The sequence below is a fragment of the Mchenga conophoros genome, linkage group LG6 (assembly GCF_057382185.1).
Source record: "Mchenga conophoros isolate Kocher_MC1m ecotype Shallow Benthic linkage group LG6, M_conophoros_male_GT1.1, whole genome shotgun sequence".
NCBI lineage: Eukaryota > Metazoa > Chordata > Actinopteri > Cichliformes > Cichlidae > Mchenga > Mchenga conophoros.
In genome coordinates this window covers 24003976-24029614 of record NC_140531.1, presented here as the reverse complement: position 1 = coordinate 24029614, position 25639 = coordinate 24003976, and the positions used below count along the sequence as shown (strand labels likewise).

The window sequence follows — 25639 nt, the reverse complement described above, 5'->3', positions numbered from 1 at the left end:
TCCACCACTTGCTATTGTTATTGAATCTGTGGAAGCTCCGCGATAGCCACCACACGAAGTAACGAATAACGAGCCTATCTAAATCCCAGTAACGAGTAACGCGTTCCTGATTTTGGCATAATAACTAGTTACCGTGCTCGTTACCACAATAATAACATAGTTACTGTAACGCGTTACTTAATAACGCGTTAGTCCCAACACTGCATTTATGACAGAAGAAAAGTAGCAAGAGTGAAAGGGAAAGTTTATAAGATGGCAGTGAGGCCTACTGTGATATATGGTTTGGACACAAAGAAAGAAAAAGGTGGAGCAGGAGGTGCTAAGATTTTTATTGACGTTGACCAGGATGGTGCAGTATTAGAAATGAGTGTATCAGATGGACACTTTGGAGAAACGGCTGACATGGTCCTCCATGTGCAGAGGAGGGATACAGGATACACCGGACAAAGGATGTTGGAAATTGGAAGAAGTTGGAAAAAGAGGAATACCATGGATAAGATTTGTGGATGTAGAGAAGGCAGAGAGATGAGGATGCTAGGGATGGGGTGTTTCACTGTGGCAACGTCTAAAGGGAGCAGCCAAAATATGAAGAAGAAGAAAGCAGCTATGCATAGAATGAAGTCATACAGTTTGTTAATGAAGAAATTTAATACCCACATCAATATGTTACTGCAGCTCAAGCTCAAGGTAATTATTTGGTTAATAGTAGCTTAGTTCTTGGCCACATGAGGAGGAAGCTGAGTTGGAGCGTATGGGCCTGTGCAGGTAAGACTATGGGTACCCCTCACATCTCTTTGGAGCTAAAAAGAGGTTATTCTTTAGCTTGTATAGGTAGTTGGAAAGCACGATTCTGCTACAATTAATATTAATTTGTTGAGGCTATTCTGCACTAACAGTCGATCGTTTTTTGTACTTTGGGGGAAAACATGGCAAAAAGTTCTTAAACAGTACTTTTCTACTCTATCTAAACACTCAAAGTGCTTTACACAACATGCCTATATCTAAGTTCATTAAGTGCTTTTATCTAACATTCACACTCCAATCAAGGCATCAGAGAACACCTCAGGGTTCAGTATCGTGCCCAAGGTTACTTTGGCACAAGGGCTACGGCAGCCAGGTACTGAAACACCAACCTTCCGACTAGTGGCTGACTAGTCTACCTTCTGCACTACAGCCACCCCCAATCTCTCCTGCTTTACTTCCAGCTTAAGTTATTTTTGCACTTTTATTACTGTAATTATGGATTTTACCCTGTAGCCTGTAAAGGTGGCCCACTGCACAGGTTTATTAATTATACAGGGTGTGACTGTGGAGTTTGGTTTTTAGCCTGTGATTTGGGGACTTGTGCATGTGTGAGTGCAAGCCAAACTGCAACAGTTTGACAGTATTGCCTCTCCTCTTGTGTTTTTTTTAATAAAAGTGCAACGTGAGTTAGGTCAAATACCCCCATTAATACTTTTTAAAGCTAAAAAAGTTTTAAGTTGTAAGAATTTTTTGAAGTAGTATCAAAGAGCAACAACAAAATGTTCACTCTGCCAACTCTGTATTTTGCAGCAGGTTGTAAACATGCATTTTAAGGCTGTACCGTTAGACATTTTAACATGGCTGCCCGTGGGGACTGACTTTAGGAGGCAGCCTCAGGCACCAAGTGAAACAGCACTTTTTCTTTTTTTCAGCTTTGAAGGTTGCATCCTTTTAGTAAACAAGCAATTTCACATTTTTCACGGACTTCTTACATTTTCCAGAGTGGTCTGGGATTAATCGATAGAACCAAAAATTACTTTATCGATCCTGAAAACAGTTAGCAGCAGCCCTAGTTGGTCGTTATTTTCATTTTGATCGACTAATCGACCTCAGCGCGCACAACAAACTGCCTGTCTGCTGGCTTCCATCTCCTATTAATTAATATCGACTGATTGTCTGATCTGTTGAGTAATGACGGGGAAAAAGACGGTGATGGTGATGGTCCACTCTCTTTCAGCTCTGTGTCATTTGGCAGAGCTGTGACATGAACGTGTCCTTGTGGCAGATGTTTGTGGTTACTTGAAATGCTCTGGCTCTTAAGAGTAGATCTCCTCCTCCTCTCTCCCTCTCTCTCTTTGTGTGTCTGTATACTCCGCTATATTCAGCTCACTCCTCCAGTCGCGGTTACCGGGCGTGCGGTTGCCAGGAGAGACGCGCGTGCAGTGCAGTGTACAGTTTTAACGGCAGAGCGGCACGGGATCTTCCCCGCCATTTCCTCGTGTCGAGCCCTGGAATGTCGAGTAGCGGCTCGGGCTCTTCCTCGCGGAAGGAGTTCGATGTGAAGCAGATCCTGAGAATCCGATGGAGGTGGTTCGGTCACCCCGCGGTCCCTCCGCCTCACTCCCCGCCGCTAGGAGACTACTTCCCCGGCAGGAGAGCGGGCGGCAGCTCCGGAGACGGACCCTCAGTTAGCGGCTCTAGCAACTCGAATTCAAACAGCGTAAACCCCAGTGCGGGGAGTCACGGCGGTCTGGTGGCCAGTGGCAGCGCTGGGTCTAACCTGTGTAACGGCAGCGGCAGCAGCAGAAAGTTTGCTGATCCGGCTGGGAGTCGGGGCGGTCCGGGAGGAGCGGCAGCTGGAGCGACGGGGAGCTCCTGTCCCCGCTCGTTCAGCCAGCCAGAGTGCCGAAGCTCCTCCGCAGCGCTGTCCTGGGTCTCCCCGCCGCCTCAACGTCGCTCTCGCCCCGTGACGAGCATGGAGCCCCCCGGGGAGGCCCCTGCACCCCAGCTGGTGTCCGAGCCCCCCGGGGTTGAGGAGGAGGAGGCGGCGGCGGCGACAGCAGCGGTGGCGGCAGCAGCATGCAACGAGGAGAACAACAACCACCCGGAAACAGACTCCAGCTCTTGCAGGTAGTAGTAGGGGGATGCTGTTGGCAGTTTCTGACTTTTCAGGTGAAAGTTGTGAGCAGAATTTCTGCACTTAGTTGTGTGAAAGACGCACACTTCCCTGAAAAGTTTAAACAAGAACTCCTCGGTGTTAGCTTCAACTTATCAGAAGAGCATTTGGCAAGCTGTAATTCTTCTAGTTGGGCTGTTTGCAGTCTAGTGCGTTGTTAAGATGGGATCTACTTTCATTTACGTTGGAATCATGTGTTATAGTAGGCCAAACATTAACGACAAATGAAATGGCTTAAACAAGTACAATAGCTCAAAAGGAAGAAATACAATTAAATAGAAGATGTGAATTTATTCGCAATCATGGCTCAAGAGTTGGGAGTTCGCCTTGTAATCGGAAGGTTGCCGGTTCGAGACCCGGCTTGGACAGTTTCGGTCGTTGTGTCCTTGGGCAAGACACTTCACCCGTTGCCTACTGGTGGTGGTCAGAGGGCCTGCTGGCGCCAGTGTCCGGCAGCCTCGCCTCTGTCAGTGCGCCGCAGGGTGGCTGTGGCTACAATGTAGCTTGCCATCACCGGTGTGTGAATGGGTGGATGACAGGTTGTGTAAAGCGCTTTGGAGTCCTTAGGGACTAGAAAAAGTGCTATACAAATACAGGCCATTTATCATTTATTTTCTTTATTGTTGTTCCTTTTGATCTCTGGCGCACACAGGGTCTATGGAAGCTGAATTCCCCCCTGATGAGTTAATAGAATAAGAAGGCTGTTCAGACAGCATGCTCTCACCACTCTCAACATGCAGACAGATGGAAAGATGGATAGAGAAGGTGAGGGCTGAGTACATTTGGGTGTGGTGCACTGACTTCTCCCTCCAACCAACTAATAACACTTCACCAGTCAGGCTCTGTTATTAGACGATGCATGCAAACACAAACAGAAATTCACTCTTGTGCTTATGGGATTTTCAGAGTCATTTACAATATGACTCTAGGGCTGAGCTCTGCATGTTGCTGCATACTGCACTTGACATTTGTATTGTTTTGTTTTCAGCATCAGAGTCGAAGGCTTTTATTCTTAATCCTTAGGGTTCTGCATGCTTGTGTTCACATGCGGAAAGAAGTGTGTTGCATCTGTGTGACCATCCAGCTGTAGTGGTGTGAAAAAGCCATTTAATTAATAGTTGCCTTGGAGATAGGAAAACAGGGTAATTAGGATGTCCTAACCACACTTATATTATTGTGATGCAGTTGTAAAATACGGGCAATGTTTAGGCAGCTTCTTTAGGTGTGTTTACTATACAGGCAAAATGCGTCTGGTAGCCTTCTATCGTACTCCGTGTTCCCCATACACCTCAGAAAATATAAAAGGTTCATTGGAAACAATGCACGCACATGTGTGCACACACAGCTTTCATCAGAGCCAAAGTTGATATACCTATTTTTTTAAAAACCGATTCATCTTTGATGTCTCTTCATGAACTTGTTTTCACCGCAAACGTGTATGTTTCTGCTTGTGAAGGAGAAAACTGAGGTCTTAAAAATACCCATTGTTATGCAAGGCTTAATGTCGTATCTTCAGTGACGATGGTAGTCCGGCGGCGCTTACACGGCAAATTACTTCTGCCTAATAGTAACACAAGCACGCACACACACGCACATGCCTCGTTAACACAGGCAGAGAAAATTTTCACTGCACGAGTCTGAATGGAAACGTATACGGACGAAGCCATGTCCTTGCACACATTATTGTTGCCATACCAACCCAGACATTAGTGTATGCTGCATACATGTGTAGCTTTTCAGCTTGTTTGTTTTGTGGTGTGTGGGGGTTTGTTTGTGTGTTTCTCTGTGCGATTCATCCTCAGAGAGCTCCTGTGTACAGTGTGATACTCCAAAACACGGGTGGCAGAATCCCAAATGGGATCATGGGAAGGGACGCGCACAGAATCCCAGAGCGACTGAAGGCACTGCTCGGCTCCACTCATCTCCTCCTCTCCTTTTCACTTTCACACCCCACCCAGCTTTCCCTCGTTTAATCCTGGTGTACCTCCCTTACTTACCCTTTTTCTCCTCCTGTCCCACATTCATCTCTGCCCACCCCTGGCCACTCATTGCCCTCCCCCTCCACCCCTTCTTTTTTTCCCTTGCTAATGTGTTGGGAAGTGAGCGTATTAAAGAGGCTGGGAGAGAGACACCCAATGACAGTTGGGCGAGTGCCCTTGCCTGGTGCGGGGGTTTAAAAAATCTGGCTTCATGGTGTTGATTTGCCCTAGACACACACTCTCTCTTCCTCCTTTCTCTCTCTGTCCATATTGAGTGGTTGCCAGGCTCAGTTAAGGGGACTGGAAGGCAGCGTTCCCCTACTTCAAAGCCGTCTCCTCTGGCAGTATTTAGCCACACCATTCGTCTACAGACACACATCCACACACACACACATGCACATGCTAGAGAGCAGGAAAGCCAGCCAAAAAGCCTCCTTGGAGGGTTGGAACGGGATAGGAAAGAGGGAGAAAATTGAGGCAAAGATTAATGTTGGGATGAGGTGGAATGAAGAGAGTGAGTAATGAGATTAGTTGGAGATATGAAAGTTGGAACAGGACAGAGAGAGAATGCACATAGGCAGAGATGAGCCTGGCTGTATCACATGTAGGGATGGGTACCGGTATCCGGTGCCATTCTGACATAAATGGTAGTAACCAGACCGAAAAGCAGCACACATTTCGGTGCTTTATTTCGGTGCTTTTTTTCCCCTGAGATGTCATACACTTTGGATTCCAGCCAATCATTTTACCTTTGCAAGGATAGTAGGCGGGCCCAGGTACGTACGTTCTTTTAGAGCAGAGCTACAGATTAAAAATGCCCAAAGCGAAGTGGTCAAAGTCTGGCTGTACTTCTCAGTAAAAGATGCAAACTCAACAGCCAGCAACAAGTGCTTTAAGGTGATACTGTGCAAAGGAGGTAACTCCTCGAATCTGATGAAACACCTGGCGACGCATAGCGTTTTGTTAAAAGCCGAGAAATGTGCCGTAATTGATAGCTTGCTGCGAGACCTCACATCGTGCACCTCTACTGCGGGTGTGGTGCCTGTTATCGGACCCGGAGTTAGCAACATCCCCCAAAAACCCGAAGATTAGAGTCCTGGCCCCTAGCCCTGCCAGTGTAGCAGAAATGATGAGGATGATGATGGCAGCAGCAGCCGTTCTTCTCCACGTGAGTAGCTTAATGTTGTTCGTGTGTAATTTACGTTGAGTAGGCTAACCACGTTATTACATTAATGCATGTAAGGTGAACTAGCAAACACAGTCGTAGTTACATGCGGCTGTCTTCTTATTTGATGGCACATACTCCCTTCACCCTGGCCAAAAAGGCTAAAATGACCAAAGAAAAAGTGGGAAACAGCTAAACATGAGAGGTTTTTGGACAAAGTTTGTTTTTTTTTCCATTGATTAAGCACTGCTTCCAGCCAAGAGTGATGCCATATATGCCCCATAGCTGCAGAAAAGTCTAACATTGTTATCTTTTTACAAAAAAACAGCTGAACATGAGAGGTTTTTGGACCAATTTTGTGTTTTCCATTCTTTAAGCACCAGTTCGAGCACTGTTTAAGCACCGGCACCATTTCAAAAGTACCGGTTTGGTACTGGTATCGGATAAAACCTAAACGATACCCATTCCTAATCACGTGATTATACTAAATATGTGCATAAACGCACCAGGTGCACATTATTTTCTTTTTTTTAAACAGAGTGAGAGTTTGTTCATTAAAGTCACAAATGAGTTCTTATCTCGTAAGACCTAAGCTTGCATTAACTTGGTTTGAAACGGTGACCTTGTTATGCCTGCTCTAACATCAAGCAGGTGCGGACCTCCGCTTAAGAGGTCGCTTTTCTGTCCACATAAATGTAAATCTGCCGGTTATTGATAAATAAAGAGTCTTTAGCTAGAAAAATGGTTCATTATGTTAGGGCTATCAAAAACCCAAACAGAGTTGAGCCATTAAATCTTGTGTTACATCTCCAGTCTCTCTAGATCCTTGTCGGGCTTGAGCATCTGAGAGTTTTGTATTTTTAAGACATTTTTATAGACACAAGCGCTAACTATTAAGCTGGCTTATATATGTTGTTAGCTCACCGTTATTACAAAGTGTTAGACATAGAAACAGCCTGGCTCCATATGGAGTGGTTCACACATTCGCCTAACAAGCAAAAGATCCTGATTTCGAGAGGAGAATCAGATCCCATGGGGATTGCATCAGGAAGAGTATCCGGTGTGAAAATGGAAGCAGCTGGAGAATGGAGAAAAGTTGCTAAAACAAAAGAACTTTTTTTTAAGGAAGAAAATGACAACTAGATGAATGTTAGAACTTAACAACACTGACCCTCAGTTGTTCAGCTCACATCTGTCCACTTATGTTCCCTAATTAAGGTAGGATAAATCATTCACTGCTCTCACTCTCCTGGATGCGCCGTTAACCCCTCGGCAGCGTTGTATCTAAAGGTGGAAAGCCAGCTTTGCTTTCTGTGTCACTCGGGAGACAAAAAGTGGTAATGTTGATTTTATTTTCCACAACAGATTTCATTTTCACACACAAATGTTCTAATTTATTTTTATATTCAATTATAATCACATTAAGAATATTTGCAACAGCCTCATTATATGCAGTAGCAGGTTATTAGGTTTGATGCTGAGCAGGCGATAGACAGTATATTGAAGGTGGCTGTAGCCACTCTGGGGTCACACTCCAGTTTGTAGACTATTGTTTTGAATCCTTAAGTTTTTTGTTTCTTTGTTTTTTAGCTAGGACTAGCTAGGGGTGGGTGATATATCCTCAAATTTTCATCACATTATTTCAAGGAAATTTACAATAATTATATTTATGACAAGATGCCAGCAGCAACAGCATTAGATTTGCTGCTGGCAACTCTAAAAGGCAAAAGCTGCTGGCTTAATACTTAACCTTGGAAGTTTTCAGGAGTCTGCACAGTATTGTCACATAATACAGTTTAAACTGAAATGTAGTTTCTTTCTGGGATGTTGTATCTTGGGTCGAGCTATTTAACCAGCTACTTAAAGCGCTTCTGTTGCACCATTTCCATCCACTGGGTTGCACATCAGCTGTTGCTAGCACATCCTCCTCCAGCCGAGCCTTTGTAGTCTGGTTGTACTCGATGATGCCTCAAACTATGAAGCAAATTTGTCGTTTACACCTTTAGCAAGAAGCAAGCAAGCAAAGTGTGCTGCTTTTGTTGGAGGTTGTTGAAGTAGCTTTCTTCTCTTTTTAGTTACTAAACCGTCATCGGGGAGCTAACCTGCTCTCACTCTCAAGCATGCCTGGTATTGTGTCGTTGCCAGGCTTGCTAGGGAACGTGAGGGTGTGGTGTTGCTATATCACTGATATTCTGATATGATGTAAAAATCTGTGGTGGTATAATCACGGACAGGATGACTTGACACAGCCCTAGTGTGAGCTTTTCAGCAAGGTGCATCACTCTGATATTAGTTTTCCTAAGCAAAGGAGTTTTTCTTTTTCCACCCCGAAAGAGCCAAAGAAAAGTCATAAACTTTGTAATAAATCTCTTTTTTTAACCATGAGTATTGGTTTTGTTTTCATTTACTCAGTCTACATTTCTGTTTATTAAAAGGCTAAAAATAAGAGGGAAGTTCATAAAGTAACAGTAAAACGGTCTCTTCTCCTGTATTGTGCATGCATCAATTATGTATACATGCTTAGTCACTGCCTAAAATGCCCTTTCTGAGTTGGGTGGGGGAACAAAAATACACTTTTAATTAAGATGCAGATTTTGTCTGTAGAAAAGCATCTCAACGGAAAATGTGTATACCCATAAACAGAAAGAAAAGGATGCATCCATCTTTTTAATATACAGTCTATGTTGTATACAGGACCTTTGGAGGTTGCCGTGCTCAAAACAGTTGCCTGCTATGTCTGAGGAAAACAGATAAGACTATTGGGACTCAACACAAAACAGTAAAAGCTGTAGGATGGAAAATCTAAAACAGTGAACACAAATAACCATGTAAAAATTCATGGTCAGGTGGTAATTCCCCAGTACTAAAAAAAAAAAAAATTTTAACTACACATTCTTTTGAGCTAATGAATCCTATATTTAATGTCAGTGCTGTAAAACATTTTCATCTCACAAAGAAATTCAGAGGAAATGTCTGTCTGTATTTATTTATGTGCAAACATGTATAAAAAAATATGGATTGGGAAATATGTATAGCAACTTCAAGTGCCAAGTGATAGTTTTTTTTAACATGCTACACCAATACGTGACAATGATTTCTGAGTAAATAATCCAATCTCTAAATTGTTTTGTACAAAAGTCACATTTTGTAACACCTTTTCCACAATTTATGTCTGTGTATCTCTTTCTACCTTTCTCTTTATTCAATCCTGGTAGAACATGCAAGTGAAAAATTGCAATTTAAGACAGTTTGACTTGAAACAGCTTGAGCTTTGAGCACACACACACACACACACACACACACACACACACACACACACACACACACACACACACACACACACTTCACTAAAAGAGTGTGAGTTCTCTCCTGACTGTGGAGTTGAATTCATATTATCCTTGGAGTATCAGTTTATTTTTATGTCTTTGTGCTGCAGGGCCAGTCCTGCCTCTTCTGCTGTTAAATTAAAAATGGAAGTACAGCACTGGCTCACATAAATTAAATGCTGGTTTGGGAGTCATGATGGCTGATAATTCACAGGGTAGCTCATCTCTGACAAACACGCATGCACAAATAAACTCAACAGTAATGTCGAAGCCTTCCTGGTCCTAAACTCTGCTCTGTCTCCTGTTGTTGGTATAAATGCAAGGAAACTGGTTGCCATTAGGGAGCAGAGTAAATTACTGCATATCCTATGGGCTTAGCTCCCATAGCTATTTAATTGGCAGATTTTCTTTAAAGAGGGCTAAATTTATCTGGCCATTTACTCCTAGTAATTGAACCATTAAAGATCTTTTGTCTGCTCCTGGCGACATACAAAGAGGGTACATTAGATGACTCAGAACAGCTGGTGTAGCTCTCTTCACACATCTGTCTCTTTGTTCACCAATAAATCCACTGAAAGTTACTGTCTCTTTCTCTTTCTGTCTTTGTCCGTGTGTGTTTGTTGGATGTTTGTCCTTGTCTGTGTGCCATTGTGTGGGCGCAGGACGTCTAACAGTAGTGCCACGCTGTCCTCATGTGTGTCAATGGAGCAGTGCGCGTGTCCGGAGGAGTGCATGTTTACCGCTCTGTCCCATGCTGATGTCACCTTCCGCAAGATGGAGGGCTACCTGCGGACTAGACAGCTTTGTGATGTCATACTGGTGGCTGGGGAGAGGCGAATACCTGCTCACAGGTAGGAGCAAAGGAGCACTAAAATTCTAATACACGGACAGCAAAGGCTGTGATGCTAATGGTTATTGTCATTACTACTACATTCGGTAACACTTTGTAATGCGGTTTGCAATTAAGAGCGTAATTCCCCTGCAATTGAATGGATCTTTAGTGTACTGTATTTGAAATTACAGTGTAATTCTATTTACTTACAAATACTTAAAGTAGATATGCTACAATAAATAATAATACTATGAGTTAATTTTTAATTTAAGCAATGTATAAGTAATTTTAGGTAGTACATGACTTCTAGGTATTTTACAGGAAACGACACTCATTTTGAAAGTTGTATCTAATAATGGTTGTGAAAAAACAAAAATGAAGTTAGACTTTGTTTCCATCATCAAGGTCACATAAGCCTGCAAATTCTGATGGTATTTATTATTATTTGTTATTTATTTTTAATATAGAAGGGAAGAACGATCCTTATCACACTTATAATGGTAAAATACAAGAATAATTGAATAATAGAATATCGATCCTCCACATCAACATAATGAATATTATATAAAGATGTAAAAAGCCAAGATCCACTCTGTAAAATGTAAAATATTGTTTGTTTTTCTGCAAAAGGACAGTGAAATTGTACACTAGTACTTAAATTTAGTTACAGTATAATTATTTATTAGTTTTCTGTAAAGAAAAAAAATGACTTACCTTATTCTAGTGTAGCTACCTTTAAGTATGTGCATTTAAATATAATTACATTGTAATTTCAAATAAAATATATGGAAGTTCCAATAGTGCCCTTAGTCACAGGCTGTATTATAAAGTGTAAGTGATCAAGGAACTGACCTCACAGCCCATTGTTCACTCAGTGGGCTAGTTTCAGTCATTGTGTAAATGTACTGTTCATAAGGTTGGGGAAAAGTCACTTGGATGAATGACGAAACATTTCTCCCACTGAAAACGCTACGTCCAGATGAACACAATCAAACTTTTGGGATATAAAGTGTAACCTTTGTAAAATTTGTTAGTTTTGTTTGTGATTAATAATGATAATGATTTCCCAGAGCCTGATGATGGTTTCTGTAATAAGTTCAAAATCCTTACAAGAGTAAATCAAATTGAAATGCTGATGCTCTGATCAATGAGTAGCCGGCTGTCATTACTGCATTATTACAGTAAATGATTACATTATTTAAAAAAGCACTTAGTAGTAATAGTCAGCCCACGCCTGTCTTTGTATGTGGATCTCTTTAAGGAGTGGTGACTGTTTCTGAAGTCTGTAATAAGTCTTGTGCTCAAAGACTTCCCTTAGTTCCCAAAAATAAAAAACTGAAGGAACACAAAGGTTAAAGTGTGCAAATTATTTCAACTTGATGAAAGTGAGTATTTTATCTGCACTCCAGCTGAAATATTTGTAAACACACATAAAAGTCTTCTATAACAGTGGGTGTAAAGGAAGATGAAAATCCAAATAGCATTAAAGTTAAGCTGCACACACAGGGAGCCATTCAGTCGTTGTGTATGGCTGTGAAGCTGACAGTTTGATTTCGTGGCCATTATAAAACTCCTCCCTTTTGGCCTGACCTCCTTATCACCACACTGGGAACAACAAACCTTTCAAGTTAAGACTCTGCTCAACCTTTTAATTAACTGATTACTATACAGTGTAAAGGAATTTTACTACTTGAATGTGTGTTTTGTGTTACACTTGATCTCTCCACTGTTACCTTTAAAGATAATGGCATTACAAAGATAGTGGATGCGTTAGTGCTATAAATCAATATCCTAATTTATTTAATCCTTTCAGTAGCATGATAGTACGGAGCCCCTCTGATGACATGGTCCAAAAAATAAATAAACTGTGGCCACAAAATACTACTTTGTGCCCTCGAAATAGCAGTGCCCACGAAATACTTACACGAAATAGTATTTCGTGCGCACATCACATTGATACAATTCCTGGACAGCTGCGTATAGAGACATAAGCATAAGAGTAGGCTAAACCTATACACCATGGCCAGAGACAGAATGATTGAGTTTTACTTTTGTCATGGTCTGCGTGGCAGACCGTGGGTGTGTGGGGAAGGACTCAAAATGCGGAACTCCGTGCGATTAATGCAGTGTGTTTATTTACAGTGAAGTAAACAATACACAATAATAAATCCCTGTGCGTTTCCAAGTCCAGTGCCGTGTCTCCTTCTCAGTGCTCTTGCTCCGTGTCTCCGCTCCCGTGAAAGTTCTGCTCGCTGCTCTCCCGTTCCCGCACTCCTGCTGGAAAATCCACAGAGGAAGCCGTTAACACACAACTACAAAGCGACAGACTCGCACTCACTGATTTTGCTGGGAACACTGAAGGGTAGTCACTCAACGATCCAGCGTCGAGGAGCTCTCAGCCACACTGCTTTGTAGCTCCTCCGACGAGGCTTGATTGGTGCCAGGTGTGTGTGAGGATCCTTGGGTGTGACCGGTCAGCTGGCAGGACCACACCCACCAGGCCTGAAGGTGCCTGCCACAAATAAGTATTTCGTGGGCACGTTATTCCCATTTCGTGCCCACGAAGTAGTATTTTTTTGGACCATGTCATCAGAGGGGCTCCATATGATAGTACTGGGATTTGGTTAGATTTTTTTGTTGGAAAAGAACAGATAAACTAGATAAACCAATGGAACGGCGCTGGAGCCTATATTTAAACATGCACACCACGCCAGATTTTCTGTGAGCCAACATAACCAACTTCAGAGTAGTTTTTTCACTTTCTATGGTTTCTGCTCGCCACATCGCTGTGAATCTCTCCCTGTGTGGACGCAGCTTTAGGCTAGATGAAATGTAATGTTCTGCCACTTCATGGCTTGCTATCATTGTGTTTTTTTTATTATATCAGCTGTCTCAAACTTGCACTGTTGGCACTGTCATCTCATTGGAGGGCCGCTTTAGTGCTCATGTAGTACAAAAAACAAACAAACAAACAAACAAGAAAACACCCACTAATATTTGCGAAAATGTAGTGCTAATGCTGTGCTATGTGATCGCTAGCGACACAGCTATGTTAGCATAACACAAAGCATAACACAGTGAAGCTGGAGGATGAACCACTAACTAATTAAACGTGAGGGTTCCCGATGGTTTTTGACAAATGCAATTGCATGGCAGGATGCTGTAAACAGACCAAACTTCAGTCAGGAGAACAACGGAGATAATCCAACCACAAGATGAGGTTAGTCATTAATATACTGCAACAACATGGGAATAGAGCAGCTGCGAGAGGATTCAACATTAATGAATCAATGGTACGGAAGTGGAGGAAGCAAGAAGAATGAGTTGAGTAAAGTTTGACTTATCTGACTGTTTTGTTTCACTTAATGCGCCTTATAATCCGGTGGCTTTATGTATAAAAACAGACCCATTCATCGACCGTGCGTTTTATAATCCGGTGCACCGATGGTCCGAAAAATATAGTATATCAATATGTATGCTAATATAAATAAATCATCCCAGTCTATCTCTTTTAAAAGATTAAGGGCAGATGATAAGAATTCTCGTGATTAAAAAAAATACATTGAAAGTCGGTCAGTGAAGCACAACACCTAAAGGTACAAGTGCCATCATATATATGAAGAAGACACTGAAAACAGACAAAACTTCAGCCAAGAGAGTGCATCAAATGACACCATCCTAAAAGTGTTTAGTTATTAATATAACTCTTTTTGGTTTGAATTATTTTACCACCAAAAAGTCATGATCCCGAGATTGATCTTCATGCCAAAATCTGAGCTGTAAAGACAGTCAATATTTTTAAAAGAACAGACAGTGTCCAGGACATCATGAGCCTAAGGGCTGGCACAGTCACTCTATAGTAGCTTAGCTTAAAGAATAGTGCTAATATAAAGCTGTAGAGGACGAGAGTGATAGCCTGAATAGTTTTTTTGGACTGTTCAATACAAAAAACAGTTGGAAAGAAACAGCGTTTTAAAAATAAATAAATAAAGAGAGAGAGACAAGAGCCTCGGCCAAAAAAAGGGGGGGGGGGAATCGATGTGTCATCTGCTTAATAAAATTTGTCAACAGACAGACATGAACACCTGCCAAGGTGCTCAGAACTAATTTTGATCCCACTTCAGTTTTTCTCCAGGTCACGCACACACAGACTCACAAGGCAAAAACAATACAGCAGCTGGAAATAGTGATTCTACTATCACATACATGCAGCAGCGTTATAATTAACTCCCGAATGAAGTGCTGACACATGCACCACAACATCTGAACACGTGCATCTACACTCACGCATGAACACACGGGCACGATGACACATATACTGCACACGCAGGATGTTTGGAAAGAATCTCTCACAAACAGCAGAACCACAGTCGTGCTCCTAGGATTTATTTTTATAGTACCTCTGTACCATATGTACCAGAGTCTGTTTGAACCATGCATCAGTCACATGCCTCCACTGCACCGTCGATGTTACTCCCTGGGCATATGGCCACTAGGGTTGCAAAGGGGCGTAAAATTTCCGGTAAATTTCCGAAAAGTTTCTGGTAAATTTCCATGGTAAGTTAAGCTTGGGAATTTTGGAAATATTCCATATTGGAAACTTTCCATGGAAATAATGGGAATTATGGAAATTAATGGGAATTTAGGAGAACTAACTGGGAATATATTATTTCCAAGCATAAATATAAACAGAAATCATAAGAAAACCTCCATGCAAAATGTTTTCAACAGATTTATTTGTAAGTACAGTAGAATAGAACACGTTTCAATAACTTGTTTCATGGATGAATAAAAACAGAAATGTTGAGTTCAATATTACCATCCCCTAACCCCGCTCATTCAAAAATGCCCCCTGTCCAAAAATCTCCGCAAAGTCCCATTCAAAAGGTTAAATGAAAAATGTCACTTATCCTCCAAAACGTCCCATTAAACATGCAAATCTTCCTTCAAGCAATCCTCTTTTCTCATTTTTGCTCAGTCAATAGACTCTTCCTGGACCTCATCATCATCCAACAACATGTCCACTTCCTCAGCATCCAACTCTGAGTCTTCCTCTTCAGTGTCACTTTCCAGCCTTGTTGAGGATGGCTCTGTGTCAGGCTCAAAGAGCCGTAGGTTTGCCCGACTGCCGACCAGCTTTTCCACTCTCACATTTGTGAGCCTGTTGCGAACCTTTGTGTGGGTGTTGCCAAACAGTGACCAGTTGCGCTTGGAGGCAGCTGATGATGGTGGGATTTGGAAGAGGATGGAGGCTACAGGTGCAAGGGCCTCAGATTCACATAGTCCCTTCCACCAGGTGGCTGCAGATATGTGCTGGCATGACTGCCATATTCCATCCCCTTTCCAAAGGCCTTGCTTTGTTCGATACTTTGCCAAACTGCCTAGAACTTTGCCTTTATCGAGACCCAGGTGGTCAGACATGGCTGTAATGACCGCATAGGCACCGTTGATCTCTTCCCCAGAAAGTATGCCCTTGTCATATTTGGGGTCCAGCATGTATGCTGCTGCATGCACTGGCTGCATGAAGCCAGTGCATGCTCCCTCCGCTGTTCCAATGACTTGACCACAGCCGTTTCCTCTGCTTTCAGTAGTGGGGAAGTGGGCAGAATTGTCTGGATTTCCTCTGAGTTCTGCAAAAAGGCACTGGACATCTGACAAGATGGCACCATCCCCATCTATCTTCGCTATTGCTGCTGCAATAGGTTTGAGGATTTTCCGACTGCTAGATACTCATTCCCAGAACACATCATCCAAGATGACCTTCTTGATGTCACTGTCGATGCCTACAGACTGGGATATGGCCATCTCTTGCAGAGACTCCTTTCCCTCCAGAAGGCTGTCAAACATGATAACAACACCACCCCATCGCGTTATGCTGGGAAGCTTCAGTGTAGTACTCTTGTTCTTTTCCTTTTGCTTTGACAGAAATGTAGCGGATGTTACTTGTTTGCCTTTAACATATTTCAGAACTTGCTTCGCTCTCTTATTCAGAGTGTCCATTGTTTTTAGTGCCATTATGTCTTTTAGGAGAAGATTTAGTGTATGGGCAGCACAGCCAATAGTAGTTATATGAGGGTAGGTCTCCTCCACATGTGCCCAGGCAACCTTCATGTTGGCTGCGTTGTCAGTGACCAGTGCAAAAAGCTTATCTAGTCCAAGGTCATTGATGATCACTTTTAGCTCATCTGCAATGTATTGGCCTGTGTGTCCGTTTTCCTTTGTTTCTACACTCTTGTAGAACACAGGCTGAGGAGTGGTGATTATGTAGTTAATAATTCCTTGTCCCCTGATATTGGACCATCCATCAGAGATGACTGAAATACAGTCAGCTTGGTCAATGGTCTGTTTCACCTTTGCTTGAGCTCGACTGAACTCTTCCTCCAGTAGATGAGTAGACAATGCATGTCTGGTTGGGGGAATGTATGCTGGTTAGAGAACATTCAAAAATCTCTTCCAGTACACATTGGATGTCAGCATCAGGGGTGAGCCAGCTGCATAGACTGCACGAGCGAAACACTCATCTGCGTTTTTCTGGCTAGTGTCATCCATAAAATCAAAGAATCCTCTGATGCCAGAGGGACCAGGAGCTGATGAGTGGGTATCTGACTCTGATACAGCTGAAACAGATTCATTTTCCCCTTGAGTGGAACTCCTGGCTGCTGCATGTGTTGGGCCTTGAGGAATTTTTTTGCACTTTGCAATGTGCTGCTGCATTTTTGTGGCATTCTTCACATACGTCTTATCACAATACTTACACATATATACAGATTTCCCTTGTACATTAGCTGGTGTAAAATGTCTCCACACATCAGATAGCGCACATGGCATTTTTCTGTAAAATAAAACAAGAGCTTGTAAAAATGCTAATGCAATGCAAGAGATCGTAATAATACAATTGCAATATGATAATAAACAGATATAAATAGTAAGGCTAGCTAAACAACTGGAATGATCTTCAAAACAAAACAGCCAAATGAGGAAGCTAGCATCTTCTTTATGTTATACTAGCTATGGCTTATTTAGCATCTAACAGATGCTAGCATTTTATTTAGCATCTTATCAGATTGCTATCTACCAGATTAATACATTTTATGTGATATTCACAATTTAAACATTTAATGAATATATTTTCCCATAATATCATCAAAACTTACCTCACTTGTTAAGTCCACAGGCTCAAATGTGTGCCTTCAATACTCTTTGTCCTTCAGGCTCAAAAGTGTGGTCCATGTGTACATGTGATGGAGGCATGCACAGTGCCAGTAGGTGGTCTCAATAGCCATGCAGCAAGCTTGTGCTCTGTACATGTGATTAAGGAATGGCATGGATATTCAAGTGTATTTGAATTGCATTTGTTTGTTTTTGTCAATATTATGCTAAAATATACTTTGCTCAACTATATTTAAGTTCCCTAAGAAGAGCCATCCTTCAATTTTGAAAATTCCCAGTTTATTCCCATTAATTCCCGTTAATTCCCGTTTATTCCCATGGAAAATTTCCATCTTTGAAAATTCCGGGAATTTTGCAACCCTAATGGCCACTGGCGAAGCAGCAGGGTCCATCTGCAGGGATGAGACAGAAAAGTGGCCCTCCACCAGCAGAAAGGCTTCTTTTCTCTCTTTCTCGCCTTCCTCTTCTGCCTCATTTGATTTAGTCCTCCAGGCACAGATGGTGACAAACAAAAGACCCTGCTGTAGGAGAATCTTAATGCTGCATGTGAAAGAGTGTGTTGGCGTCTGAAGTATTTGAGTGTTCGTTTGTCTCAAGTGTGTGTGTGTGTGTGTGTGTGTGTGTGTGTGCCAAGCGGTAGGAGTACGACATCTTTGTTTGAAAGTGGTTGTTTTGTTAGGGATTGATTTTGTTATATGTGTAGGATAAAAGTGCTTTTCTGGGACTAAAATATACACTCCCTCTCTCTCTCTTTATCTTACATGTAAACAGACAAATGCAGTGTACACGCTGAGTAGGCTACTTGTACTGCGTGTAGCTGCTTATCTCTTGCGGAGTTTGTTGCAAACAGTGCACTTTGAGGAAAACCCAACCCAAAACTCTGTGAATGCATAAATATGTTGAGCACAGTTGTACCTTTTAGTCTCTGTGGCAGCACATTATGTTGCAAATCTATTTTTGTACCTACTTCTCTAAGCGCTGCCTTCACCGATTTTTATTAAGTATACCATTACCTTTTGTTTTTTCTTTTTCTTTTTTTTACCATCACTGTATATCGACTGATAGGTAGGTGCGCTGCGGTTCATTGTTTCCATTACTGCAAGACCAAGAGTCTTCAGTTTTGCTGATACACTGCGGGGGATAATAGACTGTAGGGCCCTTTAGAAGAGCCAATAGAATCAGCTATGAGCTGAACTTTAACAGCGGGTTTATAAGGTTGGTTTTACAAGAATAAAGACTTTGATGAAGAAAACTAACTAGTGGGTTTTGCCAGTGTACATCTGGTTAACCTCAGCCCCTCTGTTAAAGGGCAATGCACAGCCACTTCCAGGAGCTTTTTTCTTATATGAACCACCCAGGTCTGTTTGCTCTGCAGAGGATGTGACAGTTCACAATGGGTCCTGCTCAGAGTATTGTAGTGTGTTGTTGCTATAGCTGAAAATGTAATAGACTGATATTTTTTTTCAGCTTAACCCAAGTGTGATGTGAATGTGTGTAGTAAATCTGATGGTTCAAACCATACGTACCATTAGGATTTATTCTCTGTACTAAAGTCTGTACTAAATTTCAAGGCTTTGGCTGGGAATGGAGTTTTGAGGGGTAACCATAGGTAGTGCACATACTTTAAAATCAATTACAGCAATATATGGAAGAAATCTGTGCTTTTCCTACCATCTGATAAAATATATGACCAATACACATGAGCTAATGAAGACCCAATTAACAAAACTGTTCCAGGTAAAAAGCCCCAAAATGGATTTAGGAAATCCCTGGACTGGCAGCAAAGCTATCAGTTAAAGGTCCTTCTCTTCTAACTCTGTATTTCAGAGATACTGCAAAAAGTTGCAGTATCCAAGCAAGTCTTTCTCACGACCTGCTTGTTATTTTCCCCTCTCTGTTTTTCCACTACTGTGTCTCTATACCGAGCATCACATCCACACTGAAACACAAACAGACACACTGTTCAGTTTCCAGCGCTTGCCCTCCTTTCCTGAGTCCAACTCGTCTGTTTCCTGCTCTCTCCACTCTGGCATTTTGTCTTCTCTCTGCTCTTTCCATTACACGTTGACACACTGCCTGTCTTGTCTCTGTCTTCAGCGCAGTGCATTTGTGTTTGTGTGCAAATAACCCAGTGCTGTATACAGCCTGTGTCGCTCACAGCTAGTCAGACAGAGACCCATGAAAAATTAAGGGAACATGTTTGTGTGTGTGCACCAGGGAGAGAGGGATTGGGGGGGGAAGATACCTGACTAGAATACTGGCAGAATGACTTCCTGCTGACTGTAGTGTATTTTTGACATCTTTGTCTGCACAATAAACACACACGCACTTGCACACACGCTCACACAGCTCTTCTCTGCTTCAGGCTATCTGTCAAGGTCCCAGTGTCACACTCAGTAATGAGACTATACACATTCAGTGCATGCACACACTCATGTTCAAGTAGCCACAAACAAAGCCAGTTTAACATGTTAATATGAGTCACAAGTTTATGTCATCATTCAGGTCATGTTTGGGACTTTGCTTGAACAAACGTTCCGAATTATTTTTACGTTAATCAGTTAAACTGACTAGTTGCTGCACCTCAAAAGGTTTACTCGGGAGCCTTTTACTCAGATACATTTAGATCAGATATCAAAAATATATGTCAATGGCATTTTGCATCCTTCCTTGGAGGTTTCATGTGCAAAGGCATCTCTAGCAGGAAGTAAATATTCACCAACGAGTGCTGTTGTAATGCCTAGATGTTTGTGTGCCTGTGTGTAACTTAACAGTGGCACGAAAGGTTAATGGATTGTTGCAGAATGGAATTAATTAACTGTCTTCTTACAAGTGACCTTAAGATAATTTCACTCTGTCCTTCATCTCACTTTCTTTCCATTACACTAGCTAACTTCTTCCTCAGACTTTCCTGCCAATAAATTTTACATTAACCTTGTCTTATTATAATCAAATTTCCCCTTCTTTTCTTTCTGTCTTCTTTCTTCTTCCTTTATCTCATCACTAGATTTGCTCATGTTTCTGTTCTCCTTTTTTTAACCAAGGGGTATGAGTGTGTGCAAAAAGATTAAGAAACTAGCAGTGGGTAAATTAAACACATATCTTATTCAAAGAGTAAAGTTACATCTTGAATTAATGTATACTATATAAATGAGGGGTGTCAAGCAAGGCCCAACTGAGCACACTGGATAGCATTGCAGAGGAGGGCTTCACTTTTGACTGGATCTGGCAGTACGATAGAAGGATTGTGTGGCAAGTCATTAAGAATGGATCATGAGAGAATCTTCCAAGCCAGAGGTCTGAATCATCATGAGTTAGGTTTTACAGTCTTATTACTGACAAAGACTGTGCTGTACCACACTGAAGGAAGTCTAGAAACTGTGCCTGTGTATTTCTTTGAAAAGTTGTAGCTGCCATCTCTTCTTAGACAGAAATCTGGCTGAATGTTGTTGAAATAGCATTTATGTTTCTTTAAAGATCTCAGGCTCTGCATCATTTGTTTTTTTTAAATGGATGGTTGATAAAGTATGTTTTTACACTGAAGGTCAGGGGACACTAGGTGTCTTTTTTAATCTCTACTGATGAAATAATTACTTTTTTTTCTTTACCATTTTCTGCACACACTGGTTTCTAACTCATTTTTTTCCATCTCTAATATAAAGGTCTTTCAGCGACCTTCATTTTTAAAAGGAGATTATATAATGAGACCTTTACATTCCTAACTGCTGCAGAAATCTCACCTGGTGCTGAAGTCTGACCAATTTCCTTATTCCTGTACACTTTAACACTTAACGTAAAGAGGTTAAAAGAGACAAATCAGTCGATTGGGACATTTAGGCTTTTACTGTGGCTGTATGTTAATATCAGATTGGAAGTTTCAGAAAGTTGAGGGGATTGTTTTTAACCAAAGGCATATGCTGTTTGACAATGCAACAAGCTTTATTTATTTTTATTCCTTAAGGTTTCTCCTCCTGTTTCATTCTTCAGATAGTTTTGTTGTGCCTCTTCTTTCTCTTTTCTGATCTGTGTTCTGACCCAATCCTGTCAGCGAGGTCAAAGTGAACTTTTTCTGTTGCTCCATTACAGCCATCCGTCTTCTGTGGCTGATCCCTGACACTCTCTCCTCACAGGCTTGTCCTCTCATCTGTGTCTGACTACTTTGCTGCAATGTTCACCAGTGATGTGCGGGAAGCCAAGCAGGACGAGGTGAAGATGGAGGGTGTAGACCCTGATGCATTGTGGGTCCTGGTGCAATATGCATACACAGGTATATAGTGGTCAACTTCCCTTTTTCTTTTTAGAAAAACAGGATGATCTTTAAGAAGGAATTATTGTTTTTTTTCTTCTCTGTAGTAAATAGTGCTTGGCTGTGTGGTTCTCTTCCATGTGCATGCACTGAATAGCAGCAAGACAAACCTACAGCATAGAACAGAACAGACATCAGTGACAGCATGCATGCCATCAGTTCAGTTACATACCATAAGAAGGAGGAGCTGGACTGGAAGCGGGTTGCAAAGTGGCTTGCAGAGGCAAAAGCATAGAAATTTGCAAATATGCTGCTGTGCCATTAGCGGATGTGGGTGGGCATTGACATCAGCTTTTATCACTTAACTCTATGTTCACGTTACTCTTTACGGATACATGGCCACTTCTTTTTTCATGATTTTGGAATTTTAAAAAAACATTAAATTGTCGACAAATGCACCAAATTCTCTATTTATATATTTATACTGCAGTACTCTGCTTTTATTTTTGATGATAGATCTCATAACACCCAGTATTCTTAGAATATTTCACTTCCAGTAAATATTCATTATCTCTAGTTCAGTACATACAACCTGTTGTCTAGATGAAGATGATCTGAACGCTGTGTGTACATTCTTCATAGTTCATAGTTTGGTAGTAGTTTTGGCACTGTTGGCAGATTCGGAGTCCTGCAGGAAAAGGAAAACAGCATCTCCATAAAGCCTGTCAGCAGATGGATGCTTGAAGTGCTCTAAAACCTCCTCGTAGAGGGCTGTGGTGCCTTCACATTAGAAATGCTGCAGACAGTTGCTGCAGTCTTCTCAAGACTTCAGTGTGCGGTGCATCCTGATGCATTGACACTAGCTTCAGTCCACTCCTTGTGAAGCTGTTCAAAGTTCTTCAATCAACTTTTCTCTCCTCAAACTGCACTCATCCCTGTTGCTTGTGCACCTCTTCATTCCACACCTTTCCTCTCAGTACTCTTGAGTAGCCAGTCTTTTCAGCAATGACCTTCTGTGGCTTATCCTCCTTTTGGGGGGTGGAAATGATCATCATCTCATCACCATCTAGAAATTGTGCTCCAGCATCAGTATATACAAATATGAATGCATCAATACAATATACAAAATATACATGCAAAATGCAAAAGTAAACTGTGTGGTTAGTCCGTTGTATACTCCATTACAGAGAGTATGAAGACATGCTAGGATTAACAGACCAGGTCCTGTACAGTACTCTGCAAGATCTAAATTATGCAAACAAGCACCAACATTACTGTGAGCTCAACATCTATTAATGGCTAAGATCTCCAGGAAGTCTTTTCTAGCTGCCTTTACATTTTCTATGTTAACTAAATATTTAATGATTATTCTCTTTTTAAAAAGATGAACACACGTAATCTTGTTGCAGTACTGCAGATCTCTTAAATAACATTAAGTCTCATTATTTCCATGTTTTTATGACGTTTTAAATTCTCTTTCTTCACCATCTTGCTCCTCTGCTCTTCCCTTCATGTCATCCAGGCCGTCTTGAGTTGAGGGAAGACACCATTGAGTCTCTGTTGTCAGCCTCCTGCCTGCTGCAGTTGTCATCTGTAGTTCAGGCTTGCTGTTCCTTCCTCATGAAGCAGCTCCACCCATCCAACTGTCTCGGCATCCGCTCCTATGCTGATGCTCAGGGCTGCCATGACCTGCATCGGGCTGCTCACGCCTACACCATGGTGGGTACAAAGCCAGTTCACATCTTTGTATACCTCCCCTGCTTGTAGAATCACCACACAAAAATGAATGAAAAGACTGCTTTGGGAAACGCAGTGCTGGAAATGATGTTGCAGATCTAGGTAGATTGCAAGTCTTTAACAGTGACATGTAAAAACAATTAAGAGGATTCTTTCACCTTTAACCTCAGTACAGCTTTATTCAGTAAGACTCCAGTCACCCCCAGCCTTCATCTTATTCTTGGTAACAAATTGGCTCCTCATTCACACAGCACCACAATCATTATTGCCACAATGGCTGTTTTTCTGCACAGAGTTGCTATGGTGACGGTGAAATAGCTCCTTCATCGACTTGATTATTCTTTTTCTTGTTCTCTTGTTTTTTTGTGTGGTGTTTTTTTTTTACATGCCTCATTTTTCATCCAGCGTCACTCTGCGTGTCTGTCTCTGTCTGTAGTACTGTTCCTCTCTTTTTCTTTCCAGTTCTCTGTAAGTGGATTATTGTTAAGGTTTAATCTCGGGTAATTATGTCATAAAGGTGGCTTTCTTTGGGTGTGACTGTCAGTGTCTGTAATTCACTCTCAAACACACGTTCAGACTCACAAAGCTTACAGGATTATTGCAGTCTTTGTGTAAGAGCTAAACAAGAATGACTTCGACACTGCTTAGATTCCTACCTTTTTATTCAGGTCACATTTTTTTCTCTGTTTTTTCTTTTAATTTTACAGATGGTAGAAATATGTTGAGAGTTTTTTTTTTTTTTTTTTTTTACATCTAATGAGAAATAAGCTTTCACAAGATTGTGATCAGCTGTAGCTTGTTGGACTGTTTGACAAAAACACGCAGGGAAATCTGCAATTTAAGGAGCTGCAAATAGACTAAGCAATTAATCAGTTCATTTAGCAAATAACTGTCAGATTAACCGATTACACTCATTAATTTTTGTCACATCATCTCTTCCCGTCTTGTGACTCAATAGATCTCATATTTTCTCATCCAGATCCCCTTTTGCAGCTTTTCCTCTCAATTTTTATCTGACCTTTCTCAAGCTGTAATTTCCTCCTCTTTTTTCCTCCCTCCACTTGTATTCTTCAAACCCTTAATCCCTTTTCTCTCTCCTCTCAAATCCTCTCTGCTGTTCTTCTTCTTTTTCTTTTTTTTTGCAATGCATTATTCATCTATTCTAACCCCCTCCCCCCACTTCTGTCTTTCTCTTCCAGTCCATCTCATCCATCCTTCAGTTTTACTCTAACCTTCTTTGCACCCCCAGGAGCACTTTCTGGAGGTGGTTGGAGGCCAGGAGTTCCTCCTACTACCAGTGGAGGAGATGGAAAGGCTCCTCACATCTGATGAGATTAACGTGCCGGATGAGGAAACCGTGGTTACGTCTTTACTAACCTGGGTCCGTCATGACGCTTCCACTCGACAACGCCACCTACCCCAGCTGCTGGCTCATATCAGACTCCCGCTGCTGCAACCACAGGTGAGAGCGTCAAAGAGGTAAATGTCACTGGTTACCAAGAAAATTAAAATGGTAAGATTTAACAAACAGATGCACAATACAGAGATCCTGGTGAAAATTCAATTAATTATCAGAGTTGCATTAATAAGTAGACCCGGCAGCTAGAGCAGGGCGATATGGCCAAAAATATTTATCATTTGCGATAACGATATAACCGACGATATAATTGATGCGAGACAAAATACAACTCCACAACATTACTAGTGCAAAAAGACAACCTTCCATTTATTTTCACATAAACAAGAAGCTGGTTTTTATGTACATTAAAGCTTTATAAAAATTTAACAGTGCAAATGCAAATTCCTTGCTGAAAGTTTAACCAAAAGGCATTTCCAGTAGAAATGGGCTGACATATCCTGAGCATAACCATGTATAATATCCACTGAAGTTAAAAAGAGGTGCTTTGCAACATTAAACTGCAGTGTGCAGTATGCATTTTTCGGACCATAAGGTGCACGGGATTATAAGGCACATTAAGCGAAACAAAGCAGTCAGATAAATCAAACTTTATTAAACTCATTCTTCTTGCTTCCTCCACTTCTGTACCATTGATTCATTAATGTTGAATTCTCTGGCAGCTGCTCTATTCCCATGTTGTTGCAGTATATTAATGACTAACCTCGTATTGTGGATGGATTATCTCAGTTGTTCTCCTGACTGAAGTTTGGTCCGTTTACAGCATCCTGCCATGCGATTGCATTTGTCTCTAACCATGAAGAACCTTCACGTTAACTTTTATAAGTGGAAAAGTGTTAGTGTTCGT

The 25639-nt window shown here is 41.6% G+C and overlaps 1 protein-coding gene across 1 annotated transcript in view; it reads left to right on the top strand.

Moving 5' to 3' along the window:
* The first annotated feature begins 2137 nt into the window (after positions 1 to 2137).
* The window catches only part of klhl5 (kelch-like family member 5), a 40984-nt gene continuing 17482 nt past the window's right edge, over positions 2138 to 25639 (top strand). The window contains exons 1-5 of the mRNA XM_085276931.1: positions 2138 to 2874; positions 10053 to 10241; positions 21523 to 21659; positions 23161 to 23357; positions 24625 to 24837. Coding sequence (XP_085133057.1) covers positions 2258 to 2874; positions 10053 to 10241; positions 21523 to 21659; positions 23161 to 23357; positions 24625 to 24837 — 1353 coding nt within the window. The 5' untranslated portion in view covers positions 2138 to 2257. The remainder of the gene's footprint in view (positions 2875 to 10052; positions 10242 to 21522; positions 21660 to 23160; positions 23358 to 24624; positions 24838 to 25639) is intronic.